The sequence below is a fragment of the Microcaecilia unicolor genome, chromosome 2 (assembly GCF_901765095.1).
Source record: "Microcaecilia unicolor chromosome 2, aMicUni1.1, whole genome shotgun sequence".
In the NCBI taxonomy this organism is placed as follows: domain Eukaryota; kingdom Metazoa; phylum Chordata; class Amphibia; order Gymnophiona; family Siphonopidae; genus Microcaecilia; species Microcaecilia unicolor.
This window is the reverse complement of record NC_044032.1, coordinates 150743000-150762383: the sequence shown is the minus strand read 5'-3', so window position 1 is coordinate 150762383 and position 19384 is coordinate 150743000. Positions and strand designations below refer to the sequence as shown.

Below are 19384 nucleotides of genomic sequence, written 5' to 3'. Positions count from 1 at the left end.
CACCAATTCATTACATTAGGAAATATACTAGCCATGTGGCTGGGATTTTGAAGCATTTTAAGATGCGGCTGTGAGGGTAGCTGTGTCTGGGGCAGCTGAAGTAGTGACTGGTTCTGATCGAGTACCAATAGGTCTGTCTAGGCTGAGGGCCAGGGTTGGCCACGTAGCATTTCCGCAATCCTGGCCTCTAGCTTGGGAGACGGTAGTCCATATGGTTGCAGGCAAGGTAACACTGTTTGCTGATAGGAACAAAGCTGAGAGAAAGTATTAGCCCTCAGGTGCCTTGATGTCAGATTTGGTCAGGAATGGAGTTCCCTTGCAGGACCTGGCAGTAGCACACACGACTAACACCATTATCGAACAGATGAATTTTATGACCCAACCACATTTAGAATTATGAAATGTAAGGACTGGATTCTCACTGCATTGCTGGACTGTTTGTCCTTTTCTTCTACAAGTGCACCCACAGTCTTTCTAAAGATTCTATGCACTTTTAGCACATGTATAGTAACATAGCAGATGACCGCAGAAAAAGACCTGCACGGTCCATCCAGTCTGCCCAACAAGATAAACTCACATGTGCTACTTTTTGTGTATACCTTACCTTGATTTGTACCTGTCCTTTTCCGGGCACAGACCATATAAGTCTGTCCAGCACTATCCCCGCCTCCCAACCACCAGTCCCGCCTCCCACCACCGGCTCTGGCACAGACCGTATAAGTCTGCCCAGCACCATCTCCGTCTCCTGCCACAGGCTTTGCCACCCAATCTCGTCTAAGCTCTTTAGGATCCATTCCTTCTGAGCAGGATTCCTTTATGTTTATCCCACACATGTTTGAATTCCGTTACCGTTTTTGTTTCCACCACCTCCCGCGGGAGGGCATTCCAAGGGCTTATATCATTTAGTGATACTTACCAGACTCCTGAAGCAGGCACTTGGCCGAAACACGGTGCCGTGTCAAGTCTCTCAGAGTCCTTTACCTTTATAGAATAAAGACCATCTTCTATTGTGAATATCCTGACTACATAGTCGTTTTTCACTGTGTGTGTAAGTGTCCTGTTGCGTACACTACTCCTTTTGACTGTTCTTCACGAGTGTAGTGTTTTTCTTCCACTTTGTTGGGTGTTTCCCAATTAGCTGTATTCATGCCAAGATGCCACTCCTGGTCCTTGCTTCCTACGGTAAGTTTCTGTTTACCAGTATGTGCAGCTTTTATGTTCACCTGGGTGATCTATAGCAAAAAAATATTTGACTTAGGTATAAATGGAAATTTCCTTGCAGTAGCTTCAGTTTCCAGCTGTGTTTCAGTTTTGTCTTTGTTAGAAATTCTTATGTTTTGAATTATGGTTTAGTTTTGTAAAACTTGAATTCCCCACACCAGGTCAATGAAGCCTAGACAGTTACTATTAATAGCAACGTGGTATTAGCATGATTCAATTTCTTCTCTGCCAGGTTGCTAGGACATGGCACAGATTGATAAAGGTAAGACAAGAAGATGGTGCCAGTGATGAAGAACTTCACCAGTTATGGACCAGAATGACTCAACTGTTGGCAGATGACATACAGAGTCAAGAGAATGAGACCCAGCAGCTGGTATGTTACCTGTTCCAGTCTTTCATTATTAAACTGAACCACTCTGAACCCCTAAGTGTGTATGGGAAAGTAAAATCTAGAGGAAAAATGTCAATTATTTCTGTATTTCCTTGTCAAAGCTCATATGGAGGACTGCTTCTCTAGCTCCTGCATTAGCTTTTCTTTATGGTAGTTGGCTGTCTCCCTATATAGTGTGAGAGATTTCTTGGTTTAACAAATTGTAAGATAGCACAAAGTAGAAATATTGTTTTCTTTTTCCCCACAAAATATTGCTTATTAATGTTACCATAATATGTATTAACTAACCTGTTGCTTAATAAGGGTGCTGTCCCTTTTGATATGACTTCCTCTATATGTTCAGGTCACATTGATAGAGGCTTAAGTATAGCCAGCTTGCATACATACTTGCTCCTCAGTGTTAAAATTGTCTTTGATGCTACTGATTTTTTTTACCATTTAATTATACCTCTTTTTCTTTATTATGATATGTGAGTGCCTAATAATTCAGTAGGAAGGATGAGCAGAGAGATCTAGAGACGTTGCAGATAGAATGGTCAAAAACAGATGTAGAGCAGAATTTTGGATGGTCCTCAGTAAATAAAACTGAGAAACACTACTCTATACAGAGTGCTTAGTCTTTGGGCTGAAATTGATCCAAAGCAAAGAGCTACTTTACTTAATCAACACTATTTATCCTGCAATAAATGCTTGTTGGATACCTTCCATTCAATTACTAAGCCCAACTCTGATCAGCTAAAGGAATATCAGAGGAGGACAGCTTTAAGTGGTCTAATTAGAAATTAGACGAGATCACTTGACATAATGATAGCAAATAACACTATCAAAAATAATCACATCAGATCAAGAAAATATCTAAAGAAGATTAAAAACAAAGAAAATAAAGGGGGGCTCTAATGTTAGCAAAGACTAGAAAAACTCATTTCTTAGAACAAAACTTTAGCCAATGCCTGATTCAGGTCTACAAAAATCTTAAAGAGAGATATTAAAGACTTCATTTTTTAAACTTTTTAAAAATGTTTTGTGTTTATCAAATATTTCAAAATAAAATGTATATGGAGAACTCTTGCAATGTGTGTATGAAAATGGTAGTGGTGTACAGTAGTATGTTTGGGGGGGGGGGGGGGTTGGGCTCAGCAGCCAAGGTAAGGGAGCTATGCACCTGGGAGCAATTTGTGAAGTCCACTGCAGTGCCCCCTAGGGTGCCCAGTTGGTGTCCTGGCATGTGAGGGGGACCAGTACACTACGAATGCTGGCTCCTCCCAAGACCAAATGAGTTGGATTTGGTCGTTTCTGAGATGGGCGTCCTCGGTTTCCATTATGGCCGAAAATCGGGGATGACCATCTGTAAGGATGACCATCTCTAAGGTCGACCTAAATTTCACGATTTGGGTGTCCCCGACCGTATTATCGAAACGAAAGATGGACACCCATCTTGTTTCGATAATACGGGTTTCCCCGCCCCTTCGCTGGGACGTCCTATGAGGACGTCCTCAGGAAAACTTGGGCGCCCCTTTCGATTATGCCCCTCTAAATCAGGTGTGGACGTTATTCAAAAATACCATCTTGGAAGCCCAGTCCAGATGCATTCCACGTATTTGCAAAGGTGGAAAGAAGAGAAAACAACAGCCAGCATGGTTAAAAGGTGAAGTGAAAGAGTCTATTACAGCCAAAAGATTGTCCTTCAAAGAATGGAAAAAGGATGCAAATGGAAGAAAATAAGAAGCAGCATAAGCACTGTCAAGTCAGCTGCAAAGCATTAATAAAGAAGTCTAAAAGAGAATATGATGAGAAACTTGCCGCAGAGGCTAAAACTCACAGTAACAACTTTTTCAGGTACATCAGAAGCAGAAAGCCTGCATGGGCATCTGTGGGACGGTTAGATCATGAAGGAGCAAAAGGGGCGCTCAGGGAGGACAAGGCCATAGTGGAGAAACTGATTAAATTCTTTGCTTCTGTAAGATGTAAGAGATCTGCCTGTACCGGAAATGGTTTCAAGGATAATGATGTGGAGGAACTGAAAGAAATCTCGGTGAACCTAGAAGACATACTGAGCCAAATTGACAAATTAAAGAGTAGTAAATCATCTGCATCGGGTGGCATACATCTGAGAGTACTCAAAGAACTCAAGCATGAAATTGCTGATCTGCAGTTAGTAATATGTGACATGTCGTTAAAATCATACCTGAAGATTGGAAGATGGCCAATGTGACGCCATTTTTTAAAAAGGGTTCTAGAGGTGATCCGAGAAATTACAGACCGGTAAGCCTGATGTCTGTGCTGGGCAAAATAGAGGAAGCTATTATAAAGAATAAAATTACGGAACACATAGACATACATGGTTTAATGGGACAGAGAGTCAGCATGGGTTCAGCTGAGGGAAGTCTTACCTCACCAATTTGCTTCATTTTATTAAAGGCTTGAATAAACGTGGATAAAGGTGAGCTGGTTCATGTAGTGTATCTAGATTTTCAGAAAGCTTTTGATGACGTTCCTCATGAGAGACTCCTAAGAAAATTAGAGTCATTGGGTAGGAGGCAATGTCCTTCTGTGGATTAGGAATTAGCTATTGGACAGAAAACAGAGGGTAGAGTTAAATGCTCATTTCTGTCATTGGAGGAGGGTGAACAGTGGAGTGCCGCAGGGATCTGTGTTGGGACTGGTGATATTTAACGTATTTATAAATGATATAGAAATCAAAACGAAGTGTGAGGTGATTAAATTTGCAGATGATACAAAACTATTCAAGGTGGTTAAAACACATATGGCGGTGGTGGCCAAAAAAGCAAAGAGGACGCTGGGAATGATTAAGAAAAGGATGATGACTAAGACCGAAAATACTATAATGCCTTTGTATCGTTCCATGGTGCGACCACACCTTGGGTATTGCGTTCTGTCCTGGTTGCCGTATCTCAAAAAAGATATAGCGAAATTAGAAAAGGTTCAAAGATGAGCGACCAAAATGATAAAGGGGATGGAACTCCTCTCGTATGAGGAAAAGCTAAAGAGATTAGGGCTCTTCAGCTTGGAAAAGAGACAGATGAGGGGAGATATGATTGAGGTCTGAGTGGTGTAGAACGAGTAGAAGTAAATTAATTGTTTGCTCATTCCAAGAGTATGAATGGTAGGGGACACTCAGAGAAATTACATAGAAATACTTGTAAAATAAATGAGAGGTAATATTTTTTCATTCAATGAATAGTTAAGCTCTTGTCACGCTTCACACGAAACACTGGATAGTGAGCCCTTGGGTACTGCCGAGGGGCGGCAGCGGCAGGAGGAACACCCACCAGGAACAAGGTGGAACCCAGACAGACCAGTACCCTCCGGACTGGAGCGGCAGGACCGGAACAGAAGCCACAGCAGAGAGCAGGAAGATAGTCCACAAAGCCAGCAGAACCGTGAACCGGCAAATAACAGCAAGGTCCAGCTCTCCAGGCCAAGGTTCAAAGGCAGGCGGCAAGAAAAGTCCAGGTCCAGGCAAAGGTTCAAAGGCAGGCAGCAGGCAAAGTCAAAGTCCAGGTCCAGGCAAAGGCCCAAAGGCAGGTGGCAAGCAAAGTCAAAGTCCAGGTCCAGGCAAAGGTTCAAAGGCAGAGATAGGCAGAAACTGAAAGTAGCAAGGGAGCACAGCAACAAACGATCGCAGAAGACACACCTCTGAAGAGCTCTGTTACAAGGCAAACTAGGGAAGCTTCCAGGTGGTTAATAAAGGCCAACAGCCAGGAAGGTCACCAGGTACGGAAACAGCTTAGTTCCAAAAAGTCTCAATACCAACTGGCAGGCTAGAAAATCCAGACCGGACCGGCATGACTTCTGGAACCGGGAAAACCACAAACAGACAGTCCATTGCGATCACCAGGTCTGACCACCAGGGGCCGGGATGAATGAGAGCATGACACCGGGGCAGAGTCATAACAGCTCTGGAACTCTTTGCCAGAGGATGTAGTAACAGCAGTTAGTGTATCTGGGTTTAAAAAAGGTTTGGACAAATTCCTGGAGGAAAAGCCCATAGTCTGCTATTGAGACAGACATGGGGAAGCAACTGCTTGTCTCAGGATTGATAGCATGGAATGTTGCTGCTAATTGGGTTTATGCCAGGTAGTTGTGGCCTGGCTTGGCCACTGTTTGGAAAACAGTATACTGGGCTAGGTGGACCATTGGTCTGATCCAGTATGGCTACTGTTATGTTCAAGATAAAGGAGCAATGATGAGATGTATACCTGGGAGCATTTATATGAAGTCCACATCAGTGCCTCCTAGGGTGCCCCCATTGCTCTCTTGGGATGTCTGGGGGGTCAGTTTGCTAAAAATGCTGGCTCCTCCTACACCCCAATGGCTTGATTTTCTATGTTTTTCACTTGTATGTTTTTTGTGTTTTTTTTTTTTCCAAAAATGGCCTGAAAAGATAAACCACAGAGCACAAAATCTTCTTACAAATGTTATTGAAAAAAAAAAGATTAGATGTTTTGTGGTTTCAAAAATGGTCATGTTTTCTATTTGGACTTGGGACGTTTAGCACAAAATGTCCAAATGTCCAACTTAGACATCATACCGAAAATGCCCCTCCACGTAACTTTGCAAGTCTTTGCAAGTGCTTTGAAAATTCACTTCATTGTTTCCTGTCCTCTGACTATGGGGTAGGAGATGCTGTATTTTCCTAGTCCTTACTTTTTATGCATATGTATACAGGACAATTTTCTATGCACCTATTTGAGCCTGTAAAAACTTAGTAAATACTTTGCTGTACATTAGAATGACTTATAAAGCTACCGCCCAGAAATGTTGATCAAATGTGATTTGTATTCCTCTGTGGCTACTTAGAATGTGAATTTACTGAAGTAAGCAATACAATTATTAGAAGTAGACTTCTGTGAGAATCTTCTTAACAAAAGGTTTAAGTAAAAGAATTACAGCTGTGCATATCTCCCACAGAAACCATATTTACTTAGCAGAAAAAGAACTGACCAATCCAACCAGATAGGCCATGTGTCCTTTATGCATTACTGTATTGGCCCAAATATGTGACCATCTCTGGGAAATAGTAATTCAAGTCACCAGAAACAAAAAATGAGGTTTTAATTAATTCTGTTAGAGCAAACCAGTTGTGATACAACAGTCCAAATCCCATCCTTTTATGAGAAAAAGAAATTACAGAAGTTCAACTTTTTCAGACTGCTTATGGACCCATAACATGAAGAACTGGTCATTTTTCAACATTTTGGATCTGCTACTTTAGTTACCTTTTCCCAGAGATAGCCACATATGATTGCAAAACCACCTTTGCCATATTTGCAAGTTAGCCCAACAGGGAAGAGAGAGTGACTGGGAGGAGGCAGCAGTATCTGGTGGGTGGAAGAGAGCAGTCAGATGCCAGTGATTGCAGAAGACAGCCTTACTTGGTCACGAACTGTCAGGCCCAGCTGTGGAGGAGGAAGTAGCATCCTGTAGGGCCTGTCATATGAGGCTTCCTTGTACCATTCACGGCTGCTACATTAGTTTAATCTCTTGTTCCATTACGTAGTTTCCCACTATTCCAGAACCTGTGAGATAGTTGTGTCCATGAACAAGCAGGTGGAGATAGAGAACTGAAAACTGAGCTGAGTCATATCTTTCTTGGCATCCAGTCCAGTGCCTCAGTATTTTCTATCTCCGTCAGGTGGATGGACACACTTCTTAGCCTCTGGTTCAGAGTGATTTGCTCCTGGTCCAGTTGCGAACTAGTCTCCAGCCAAACTTTGTGTGTGGCTTGGGTCGGCAGAGTTATATCTGAAGATCTTCAGATCCCTGTCTGTGATGCCCCACAAATTTACTTCTTCCCTCCCTTTACCTCTCTCCTTTTCCCTGAGGAGCTCTCCTTTTCCAACACTACTACTACTACTATTTATCATTTATGTAGCGCTACAAAGCGTACGCAGCGCTGCACAAACATAGACAACCTCCTTTAAAATAAAAAAAAAAAAAGGAGGAAAGAGGTTTGCTGGAGAGCATGGGACAGAGTATCAGTCTTGACCCTTTCTCATCTGTGATAAGACTTGTGGAGAGTGGGAGCTTGGGGCGAACAGCCGGCAGTCTTAAGGCCAACTAAAGTTTGACCCGGAACCAGTTGGAGGGCTGTAAGTTCTACTTGGTGCAGGGAGGAATCCTCACTCACTGCTTGGGACACATTGTGCTGTTTTGGTTAAAGTTGGGCAAACGGTGACTCCTGTGGAGGCAGTTAAGCGGTGTTCCTGCTGTGAGACCCACCGACCAAAGTCAGGGCATTACAGTGCATTCAAGCTGGGAAGCAGAGGAAACAGTCGGTGGCAGCATATCTTCGAATTTTATGCTGGGGTTTTTGGGCTGTCCGGCAGGTCCAGTGCGCAGTTTGATGCTGGAGAATATGGGAATGGGTGCTATTTTGTTGGGGCCAAGTGGCAGTGAGGAGCAGCCTCTGGCTGATCACGTGCAGAGTACAACCTCCATTTTACTGCCTCAGGGCCTGATAGAGGATTCAGCTGCATCCGGATTATATTGCTTTTTGTCACCAGGCCTGTTTAGTGAGGCAGGGACAGTTAGAGTTGCTGCATGATCTTTCAGTTTCTCGCCTCGCTGCCCCTCCAGCTCCTAAGAGATCTCATTTATACCTCCAGAAGTGGACAGATAAGGCTATCTCTGCTTGTCCCTACTTATCTGAAGTGGCCTCGGTCAATTCAGAGGAGAATCGTGGAAGGAGCAGTTAGAAGGAGGGAAGTACTGAGGTTGTTTATTTTATAAAGAGGAGATCAATACTCTTATTTCTGAGACACTGGTGGTGCTTTCCATTGAGCCTTCTGCTTCAGCAAAAGGAGTTTCATCTTCATCGATCACGAGGGGGCTTAGAGGTCCTTTTAAGTTCTTCCCGATGCATCCAGCCATCCAGGACCAGATTACAGCAGAGTGGGTCTCACTGGATACAGAGCTGAGAGTGGGAAGAGCCATGGCTCACCCCTACATGTTTTCCAGAAAAGAAAGATAAATTGTAGCTTCCCAGGGTAGGCTCCCTGGTTATTGCACTTACTATGAAGACCACCTTGCTGGTGGAAGGGGGTATTTCTCTAAAAGATCTACAGGCTAGGAAGCTAGAAAGCTTGCTGAAACAAGCCTTTAAAGTGGCATCTTTGGGCCTTCAAGCGACAGTGTGCAGCTCATTCATGGTAAGAGCATGCTTGATGTGGCATCAGTAGTTGGCAATGAAGATGGGCTCTATAATGCCCACCTGGAAGCTGGGTGGCCTACTTGGTGGATGCTATTTATGACATGGTTTACAGCCTGCAGTATGTCTTTGGCTGTCATGGTACTTCGGTAACTCTGGTTGCAGCATTGGGCAGCGGATGTAGCGTTAGTCACATCTAGTAAAACTAAGTTGCTATTTGGAGGAAGATGTCAGTAATTTGGTGAAAGAACTGTAGGAAACTAAGCCACAGTGGTTGCCCGAGGGTAAGCTGAAAGTCTCTGGTACTGTCTGCTGTCTTGAAAATTGATAGCCCCCTGAAGATGGGAGACCAGTCTAGTTGTCAACAATATGGCCAGAAGTCCCTCTTCTAGGCACTCCAGTCTTCCTTTTGTGTGGAAATGAAGTCCTCCTCTCATTCAGCTACAGTGTCCAGTGCCTTCAGAGCTTGGCAATGATGCAAGGCTGGTCCGCTCTTCACTTCCTCTGGTGGTAGGACATCTTCAGGAGTTTTAAGGGGAGTGGGCCAAAATCACGTCGGACCAGTGAGTTCTGGATATTCGTACAGAAGGTTATAAGTTGGCGTTCTCCCGCCTGGGCGCTTCTTTCTTCTTGCATTCTTGTTGAAAGGGAACCAAGATGACCAAAGGATCCCCAGGCTACTGGGGATTCAGGCCACTGTTGATTCCTTGCTGGCAATCTGGGCCATTGTTCCAGTTCCTTAGGCTGAACAGGGACAAGGCAGATATTCCATTTACTTCATTGTCCCAAAGAAGGAACGCACCTTTCATCTGGTCTTAGATCTTATAGGTCTAAACCACTGCCTCAGAATGTCCCTCTTTCGCATGGAGACCCTGAGCAATCATAGCCTCAGTTCAAGTGGGAGATTTTCTCATCACCCTCAACCTCAAGGAGGTGTACTTGCATATACCCATACGTCCACCGCATCAGAGATTTCTATGTTTTGTGGTGCTGGGCCTTCCAGTTCATGGCTTTGCTCTTTGGTCTTGCCATGGCTCCAAGAACGTTTATTAAGGATATGGTGGTGGCGTTCTTCCTTCGATGGCAGGGAATCAGAGTCCACCTGTATCTTGACTGACTCATTCGTGTGTTGTCCTGTTTGGAGTGCGTGGCAGCGATGGACGAAGTTATTCATCTTCTTCTGCAGTTGTTGTATTGGGTGATCAATTTCGAGAAGAGCAGACTAACTCCATCGCAGATACTGGACTATCTGGGTGTTCTATTCAACATGTCATGGGAGAGGATCTTTCTCATGGAGTACAGGATGGTGAAGCTGGTTCAACAGATTCATCTTGTCAGTCAAGGTAGGCCCAGGATCTGGGACTACTTCCAGGTTCTGTGGCCATTGGTGGTAGCGATGGAAGTGGTGCCATGGGCAAGGGCTCATATGTGGCCATTACAGGAATCTCTTCTCAGCCACTGGTCTCCGATTTCACAGAAGTACAGCCTTCATTTTCCTTGGATGCTGGTTGCTAGACGGAGTGGGCAGTGGTGGTTTTCACCCAGGAATTGGATGGTCTGAGCTCCCTTTCCGATAAAACTGTGGGAGGTGATGACAACAGACCCTAGCAAGTCGGGTTGGGGAGCTCTTTATAAGTTCCTTCTGGCATAGGGCACCTGGATGGAACGGGAGCCTTGGTACTAAATCACTTAGTGCTTAGGTCAATGTGGAGTGCCTTGCAAAGTTTTGGTCCATTTCTGGTAGGGGCCCTGTACGAGGTTTCTCCGGCAATGGCTTATATCAGCAAGAAAGGCGGGACCTGCTGCCATTCGATGGAGGTGGCCTCCTTTATGAGTTGGGCAGAGAAATCATCTCTGCTTGTCAGCAGCTCACATTGCTAGGTTCTGAATGTGAAGATGGACTTTTTGAGCAGGTACTCCTTGGACCCAGGAGAATAGGAATTATCTAGCCAGGGGTTTCAGCTGATAGTGGACCAATGGGGTTCTCCACTTCTAGACTTGATGGTGACGAAAAGTAATGCTAAAGTGCTCAAGTTCTTCAGCTGTCAGAAAGAACCGGGCTCGATGAGGATCGATGCCCTACTGTAGTCCTGGCTGGAGACACATCTACTGTGTGTCTTCCCTCCTTGACCCATGGTGGGCTGCGTGTCAAAGAATCGCTTTGCATCGAGGTCATGGTATGCGGACCTGATTCGACTGCTGGATGGGGATCTCTCCCTCTCCGCAGGTACACGGCCTACTGAAGCAAGGTCTGGTGCTCATGAAGGATCCGTGCCCCTTTGGTTTTACAGCTTGACCATTGATAAGCTTGACCATTGAAAGGGCTTGGTTGAGATGAAAAGGTTATTCTGATTCGGTCATTACTGCCTTGTTTCAGGCTCAGAAACCCTCTACATCCATGGCGTAAGCAAGGTTGTGGAGGATGTTCCAGGGCTGGTTTTCTGAGTGTGGACTTTCTCTCTTCAGTTCATGTACATTCTAGAGTTTCTCCAAGCAGGTCTTCAGAAAGCCTTGGCATTGGGTTCTCTAAAAGTTCAAGTTGTGGCTTTGGCCTGTTTTGGAGACTGACTCCAGAAGACGTCTCTTGCAGCTCACCTGGATATCTTTCAATTTTCTTGTGGGAGTGGGCCGCTTGAATCCTCCTTTCTTTGTGTGCCGTGTCCAGAGTAGAACCTTAATTTAGTCCTTCAGGCTCTTCAGATGCCTCCTTGAAAGATCTTATGGTAAAGACAGCATTCTGGATTTGGAACTTCAGGCTGTCTTGTCAGGATCCCTTTCTTTGCTTTTTGGAGACAAGGGTCTCCTACGCATGGTTCCTTCTTTTTTTCAGAAAGTGGTATCAGCATTTAATTTCAACTCAACCAATCTGTGGAGCTTCCGTCTTTTCGCAGAGAAGATAAAGAGGCTCGGTATTCTTCCTTCAAGTTTCTCAATGTGTGTAGTCTTCATTGGATACCTGGAAGTCACAAATGAGTTTCGTAAATTGGACAGACTGTGCTTTTTGTGAAACAAAGACTTGACCTCATGGCTTCCAAGCCTACAATTGCTAGATGGCTGAAGGAGACTATTGTGTCTGCTTATTTGCTTGTGGGGAAGCAGACTCTTCAGGACTTGCGGGCACGTTCTACGAAGCATACAGTGGCATCCTGGGTGAAAACTTCCTTACTGTCTCCGGCAGATATTTGCAAGTTGGTGACATGGTCGACGCTGCATATCTTTGCCATGCACTGCAGGATGGATGTTGCAGCACACTTGGATGCCAGTTTTGGGGCTTTGGTCCTCAGAGTGGCAGTGCCAGGATTGCACCCACTCTAGGGATTGCTTTTGAATATTCCACAGGTTCTGGAATAGTGAGAAGCTATGTAATGGATGGAGAAATTAGGTCTTACCTGATAATTTTTTTTCCATTAGTCTTTCTCACTATTCCAGAGGCCTAAGTGAGGTTTCTGAGATGTTTAGTCAGTGTGAAGTAATGTGTCACATAATGACTGTCACCTTGCATGGTACTTCCTGCATATCTCTTGTTCTCTACAAGTTGTCCAGAGTTGAGAGAGGTCCATACATGTTTGCTCATCTGGTTAGTATTAGGTTAGTGAGTTGTTTAAGGTTGTATTTATTTTGAGTTTCTCCTTCTGTTTGTCTGTGTAAGTTCTGAGGAGCTGGACTGGATGCTGAGAGGGAGATGGTTGATGGACACAATTATCCCAAAGGTTCTGGAATAATGAGAAAGACTAATGGAAAGGAAATTATCAGGTAAGACCTAATTTCTCTGTATACTTCCTTTCATTAAACAGAGCAACAAATCAGTTAAGCAAAAAAAGAAATAGTTACAAGAGAGGGAATCGGGAAAAGTAGAGAAGGGGGTCTATAAAAGGCAGATATGGGTCATATAATGTTAGAAATTTGGGTTTAATGGTTTAAATTAATCAGACTTCTAATATTTCAGTTGCTATCTTTAGACATGGAGAAGGCTTTCGTCTTACTCAAATTTAGTTTTGGGGAGAAGTCCTTGAATATATTTGCCTGCATATAAAGAGAGGGATATCTTTTTATCTGTGCTACTGTGGTGGTATGCATTAGGCCTCATATGAAGAATGGAGCTAGAGTTCTAGGATTGTGCAGGGTCTTTTGTGTGGGTTATGTTGTGACTGTTGTACTGCTTTTTTAGCCTATGATATGTAACAGATTTATTGTCACAAGATGTTTTCTACAATATTCCTTTTAAATATGCTTGTCATTTTCAGCACTGTTTTACATTTGTAATTTATGGTCTCATCATATACAGTGAGCATTATGCTTTTCTCTGACTTTAGCTTCTGACAGCATTTGAGCATGCTATCATTTCTGCAACCAAGATTCCTAGTGAGGAGCATGAAAAGCTGTATAGAGGCTTCATTCACTGTTTGTCACAGGTAGGATTAGCTTAACCTGCCATTTTTTTTGTTTAATTGCGTGCACTTGGTGACAACAGGGAAATAATTACTGAGAATGCCTATATTGGTCTCTTTAAGGGGAAAACTTTCCTTCTCTGCATTATTATTCTTTTTTTTTTTAATTTGATGGTAATAAATAGAATTCTCCGAGGACAAGCAGGCTGCTTGTTCTCACTGATGGGTGACGTCCACGGCAGCCCCTCCAATCGGAATCTTCCTAGCAAAGTCCTTTGCTAGCCCTCGCGCGCCCGCGCGCACCGCGCATGCGCGGCCGTCTTCCCGCCCGAAACCGGCTCGAGCCGGCCAGTCTTCTTTCGTCCGCACTCGGTACGGCTGTGTTTTTGTCGTGTCGAGCCCCGGAGAGTCGACCTCGCGCGTCCGTTTTAAAATAGACGTGTTTTTTTCTTCGGAAAAGTTCTAATTTGTTCGGGAAGTGCTCCGGAAACCCCCTTGGGTTTCGTTTGCCCCTTCCCGTGTTTCCAGTTTTTGCCCCGGTAAGTTTTCTTTCGTCGTCGGGGTAGGCCTCTTTTCGGCCTCGGTCGAGATTTTTCTCCCTTAAAGTTTTGGTGCTCCAAATTCGTCATTTCGGATTTTGATTTCGCCGGCGTGATTTTTCCGCCCATGACATCGAAGCCTTCCAGCGGCTTCAAGAAGTGCACCCAGTGCGCCCGGGTAATCTCGCTCACTGATAGGCACTCTTCGTGTCTTCAGTGTCTGGGGGCCGAGCACCGTCCTCAGAACTGTAGTCTGTGTTCCCTGTTACAAAGGCGGACTCAGGTAGCGAGATTGGCCCAGTGGAACGTTTTGTTCTCGAGCTCTTCGTCGGCATCGGCACCGGGGTCATCGTGTGCATCGACGTCATCAGCGTCCAGACCTTCATCCTTGGCCGCCAGTGCATCGAGTGCATCGAGGCATCGGCCCTCTGCATCGGCGCCGAGACATCGGATAGCTGCATCGACGTCGGTGGTACCGGGACCTCGTCTCCTGATGTCGTCGGACGGTGGTGCATCGGGTGGAGTGCAGGTGAGGGCTGTCCATTCCCCTGCTGGTGGCGGTGAGCCTTCGGGTGGGTCTCCCCCTACCCTGAGGGCTCCTGCGGTACAGCCCCCCCGGGATCGACCTGCTTCGACCTCGGCCCTGAGGAAGCGACGGATGGATTCTACGTCCTCCTCGTCGGTGCCGGGGAGCTCCGGTGACATGCTTCGGAAGAAGTCGAAGAAGCATCGACACCGGTCTCCTCCCCGCGTCGGCACCGAGAGCTCTGGGTCGCCGAGGGAGTCGGCACCCAGCAGGCATCGGCACCGAGAGGACCGCTCACCCTCTGTTCAGGAGGTGTCGATGCGCTCCACTCTGGACAGCCCGGACCAGCCTCCACGCCCGGAACAGGTTCTGACGTCGACGCCTGCATCGACCTCTCTGCCTTTCTCTGCAGCCGCTCTGAACGAGAGCCTCCGGGCCGTTCTCCCAGAGATTCTGGGAGAGCTGTTGCGCCCTACCCCTCCGGTACCGGCGGTGCTTGCGCCTCCGGTACCATCGAGCGTGGCGCCGGCTGGCCCATCGCCCGGGGTGAGGTCCCCGACGACTGCGGCCACCTCCCAGGAGGGCTCCCCGACTACGTCGGCGGAGGGAGCTTCGCCGATGCGGGCAAGGGAGTCTACCTCTCGACGCCCCCATCGTGGACGTGGCTCCACTGAGTCGAGCCGGGCGAGGTTGCAGACACAGGTCCGTGAACTTGTGTCTGACACCGAGGGTGAGGCCTCGTGGGAAGAAGAAGAAGACCCCAGATATTTCTCTGACGAGGAGTCTGAGGGTCTTCCTTCCGATCCCACTCCCTCTCCTGAAAGACAGCTTTCTCCTCCCGAGAGTCTGTCTTTTGCTTCCTTTGTCCGGGAGATGTCTACGGCCATCCCCTTCCCGGTGGTTGTGGAGGACGAGCCCAGGGCTGAAATGTTTGAGCTCCTGGACTATCCTTCTCCACCTAAGGAAGCGTCCACTGTTCCCTTGCACCATGTCCTGAAAAAGACATTGCTTGCGAACTGGACCAAGCCACTAAGTAACCCCCACATCCCCAAGAAGATCGAGTCCCAGTACCGGATCCATGGGGACCCAGAGCTGATGCGCACTCAGTTGCCTCACGACTCTGGAGTTGTGGATCTGGCCCTAAAGAAGGCTAAGAGTTCTAGGGAGCATGCTTCGGCGCCCCGGGCAAAGACTCTAGAACCTTAGACTCCTTTGGGAGGAAGGCCTACCATTCCTCTATGCTCGTGGCCAAAATCCAGTCTTACCAGCTCTACACGAGCATACACATGCGGAACAATGTGCGGCAGTTGGCGGGCTTGGTTGATGCTCTCCCCCCTGAGCAAGCCAAGCCTTTTCAGGAGGTGGTCAGGCAGCTGAAGGCGTGCAGAAAATTCCTGGCCAGAGGGGTGTATGACACCTTTGATGTTGCGTCCAGGGCCGCTGCTCAAGGTGTGGTGATGCGCAGGCTCTCATGGCTGCGTGCCTCCGACCTGGAAATAGACTCCAGCAGCGGATTGCGGACTCGCCTTGCCGTGCGGACAATATTTTTGGAGAGAAAGTCGAGCAGGTGGTAGAGCATCTCCACCAGCGGGATACCGCATTTGACAAGTTCTCCCGCCGGCAGCCTTCAGCATCTACCTCTACGGGTAGAAGATTTTTTTGGGGAAGGAGGACTGTTCCCTACTCTTCTGGCAAGCGTAGGTACAACCCTCCTTCTCGACAGCCTGCGGCCCAGGCTAAGCCCCAGCGCGCTCGCTCTCGTCAGCAGCGTGCGCCTCAGCAAGGCCCCGCGGCTCCCCAGCAAAAGCAAGGGGCGAGCTTTTGACTGGCTCCAGCAGAGCATAGCCGACATCCAAGTGTCAGTGCCGGGCGACCTGCCGGTCGGGGGGAGGTTGAAAGCTTTTCACCGAAGGTGGCCTCTCATAACCTCCGATCAGTGGGTTCTGCAAATAGTCTGGCAAGGATACACCCTCAATTTGGCCTCAAAACCTCCAAATTGTCCACCGGGAGCTCAATCATACAGCTTCCAGCACAAGCAGGTACTTGCAGAGGAACTCTCCGCCCTTCTCAGCGCCAATGCGGTCGAGCCCGTGCCATCCGGGCAAGAAGGGCTGGGATTCTATTCCAGGTACTTCCTTGTGGAAAAGAAAACAGGGGGGATGCGTCCCATCCTAGACCTAAGGGCCCTGAACAAATATCTCGTAAAAGAAAAGTTCAGGATGCTTTCCCTAGGCACTCTTCTCCCCATGATTCAGCAAAACGATTGGCTATGCTCTCTGGACTTGAAGGATGCCTACACACACATCCCGATACTGCCAGCTCACAGACAGTATCTGCGATTTCAGTTGGGCACACGCCACTTCCAGTACTGTGTGCTACCCTTTGGGCTCGCCTCTGCGCCCAGGGTGTTCACAAAGTGCCTAGCTGTAGTAGCAGCGGCACTTCGCAGGCTGGGGGTGCATGTGTTCCCATATCTCGACGATTGGCTGGTGAAGAACACATCCGAGGCAGGAGCCCTGCAGTCCATGCAGATGACTATTCGCCTCCTGGAGCTACTGGGGTTTGTGATAAATTACCCAAAGTCCCATCTTCTCCCAGCGCAGAGACTCGAATTCATAGGAGCTCTGCTGGATTCTCGGACGGCTCGCGCCTACCTCCCAGAGGCGAGAGCCAACAACTTGTTGTCCCTCGTCTCGCGGGTGCGAGCGTCCCAGCAGATCACAGCTCGGCAGATGTTGAGATTGCTGGGCCACATGGCCTCCACAGTTCATGTGACTCCCATGGCCCGCCTTCACATGAGATCTGCTCAATGGACCCTAGCTTCCCAGTGGTTTCAGGCTGCTGGGGATCTAGAAGACGTGATCCACCTGTCCACGAGTTTTCTCGAATCCCTGTATTGGTGGACGATTTGGTCCAATTTGACTCTGGGACGTCCTTTCCAAATTCCTCAGCCACAAAAAGTGCTGACCACGGATGCGTCTCTCCTGGGATGGGGAGCTCATGTCGATGGGCTCCACACCCAAGGAAGCTGGTCCCTCCAAGAACGAGATCTACAGATCAATCTTCTGGAGTTGCGAGCGATCTGGAACGCTCTGAAGGCTTTCAGAGATCGGCTGTCCCACCAAATTATCCAAATTCAGACAGACAACCAGGTTGCCATGTACTATGTCAACAAGCAGGGGGGCACCGGATCTCGCCCCCTGTGTCAGGAAGCCGTCAGCATGTGGCTCTGGGCTCGCCGTCACGGCATGGTGCTCCAAGCCACATATCTGGCAGGTGTAAACAACAGTCTGGCCGACAGGCTGAGCAGGATTATGCAACCTCACGAGTGGTCGCTAAACTCCCGAGTGGTGCGCCAGATCTTCCAAGCGTGGGACACCCCCTTGGTGGATCTCTTCGCATCTCGAGCAAACCACAAAGTCCCTCAGTTCTGTTCCAGGCTTCAGGCCCCCGGCAGACTGGCATCGGATGCCTTCCTCCTGGATTGGGGGGAGGGCCTGCTGTATGCTTATCCTCCCATCCCTCTGGTGGGGAAGACTTTGTTGAAACTCAAGCAAGACCGAGGCACCATGATTCTGATTGCTCCTTTTTGGCCGCGTCAGATCTGGTTCCCTCTTCTTCTGGAGTTATCCTCCGAAGAACCGTGGAGATTGGAGTGTTTTCCGACCCTCATCACGCAGGACGAAGGGGCTCTTCTGCATCCCAGCCTCCGGTCCCTGGCTCTCACGGCCTGGATGTTGAGAGCGTAGACTTTGCCTCTTTGGGTCTGTCAGAGGGTGTCTCCCGTATCTTGCTTGCTTCCAGGAAAGATTCCACTAAGAGGAGTTACTTCTTTCTATGGAGGAGGTTTGCCGTCTGGTGTGACAGCAAGGCCCTAGCTCCTCGCTCTTGTCCTACACAGACCCTGCTTGAATACCTTCTGCACTTGTCTGAGTCTGGTCTCAAGACCAACTCTGTAAGAGTTCACCTTAGCGCAATCAGTGCATACCATTACCATGTGGAAGGTAAGCCGATCTCAGGACAGCCTTTAGTTGTTCGCTTCATGAGAGGTTTGCTTTTGTCAAAGCCCCCTGTCAAGCCTCCTACAGTGTCATGGGATCTCAATGTCGTTCTCACCCAGCTGATGAAACCTCCTTTTGAGCCACTGAATTCCTGCCATCTGAGGTACTTGACCTGGAAGGTCATTTTCTTGGTGGCAGTTACTTCAGCTCGTAGAGTCAGTGAGCTTCAGGCCCTGGTAGCCCAGGCCCCTTACACCAAATTTCATCATAACAGAGTAGTCCTCCGCACTCACCCTAAGTTCTTGCCAAAGGTCGTGTCGGAGTTCCATCTGAACCAGTCAATTGTCTTGCCAACATTTTTTCCCCGTCCTCATTCCTGCCCTGCTGAACGTCAGCTGCACACATTGGACTGCAAGAGAGCATTGGCCTTCTACCTGGAGCGGACACAGCCCCACAGACAGTCCGCCCAATTGTTTGTTTCTTTTGATCCCAATAGGAGGGGAGTGGCTGTAGGGAAACGCACCATATCCAATTGGCTAGCAGATTGCATTTCCTTCACTTACGCCCAGGCGGGGCTGGCTCTTGAGGGTCATGTCACAGCTCATAATGTTAGAGCCATGGCTGCGTCGGTAGCCCACTTGAAGTCAGCCTCTATTGAAGAAATTTGCAAAGCTGCGACGTGGTCATCTGTCCACACATTCACATCTCATTACTGCCTGCAGCAGGATACCCGACGCGACAGTCGGTTCGTGCAGTCAGTTCTTCAGAACCTGTTTGGGCTTTAGGATCCAACTCCACCCCCCGAGGGCCCTGTTTGTTCTGTTCCAGGCTGCACTCTCAGTTAGTTGGTAAATTTTTTAGGTCAATCTCAGTTATGTCCTCGCCGTTGCGAGGCCCAATTGACCATGGTTGTTGTTTTGAGTGAGCCTGGGGGCTAGGGATACCCCATCAGTGAGAACAAGCAGCCTGCTTGTCCTCGGAGAAAGCGAATGCTACATACCTGTAGAAGGTATTCTCCGAGGACAGCAGGCTGATTGTTCTCACAAACCCGCCCGCCTCCCCTTTGGAGTTGAGTCTTCCCTTGTTTCTCTTTTGCTACAATACGAGACTGGCCGGCTCGAGCCGGTTTCGGGCGGGAAGACGGCCG

At 47.7% G+C, this 19384-nt stretch overlaps 1 protein-coding gene across 3 annotated transcripts in view; it reads left to right on the top strand.

Moving 5' to 3' along the window:
• The window catches only part of TTC37 (tetratricopeptide repeat domain 37), a 234110-nt gene that overhangs the window by 30359 nt on the left and 184367 nt on the right, over positions 1 to 19384 (top strand). For all 3 annotated transcript variants that reach the window (XM_030193398.1, XM_030193400.1, XM_030193399.1), the window contains exons 6-7: positions 1454 to 1594; positions 13097 to 13195. In XM_030193398.1, coding sequence (XP_030049258.1) covers positions 1454 to 1594; positions 13097 to 13195 — 240 coding nt within the window. The remainder of the gene's footprint in view (positions 1 to 1453; positions 1595 to 13096; positions 13196 to 19384) is intronic.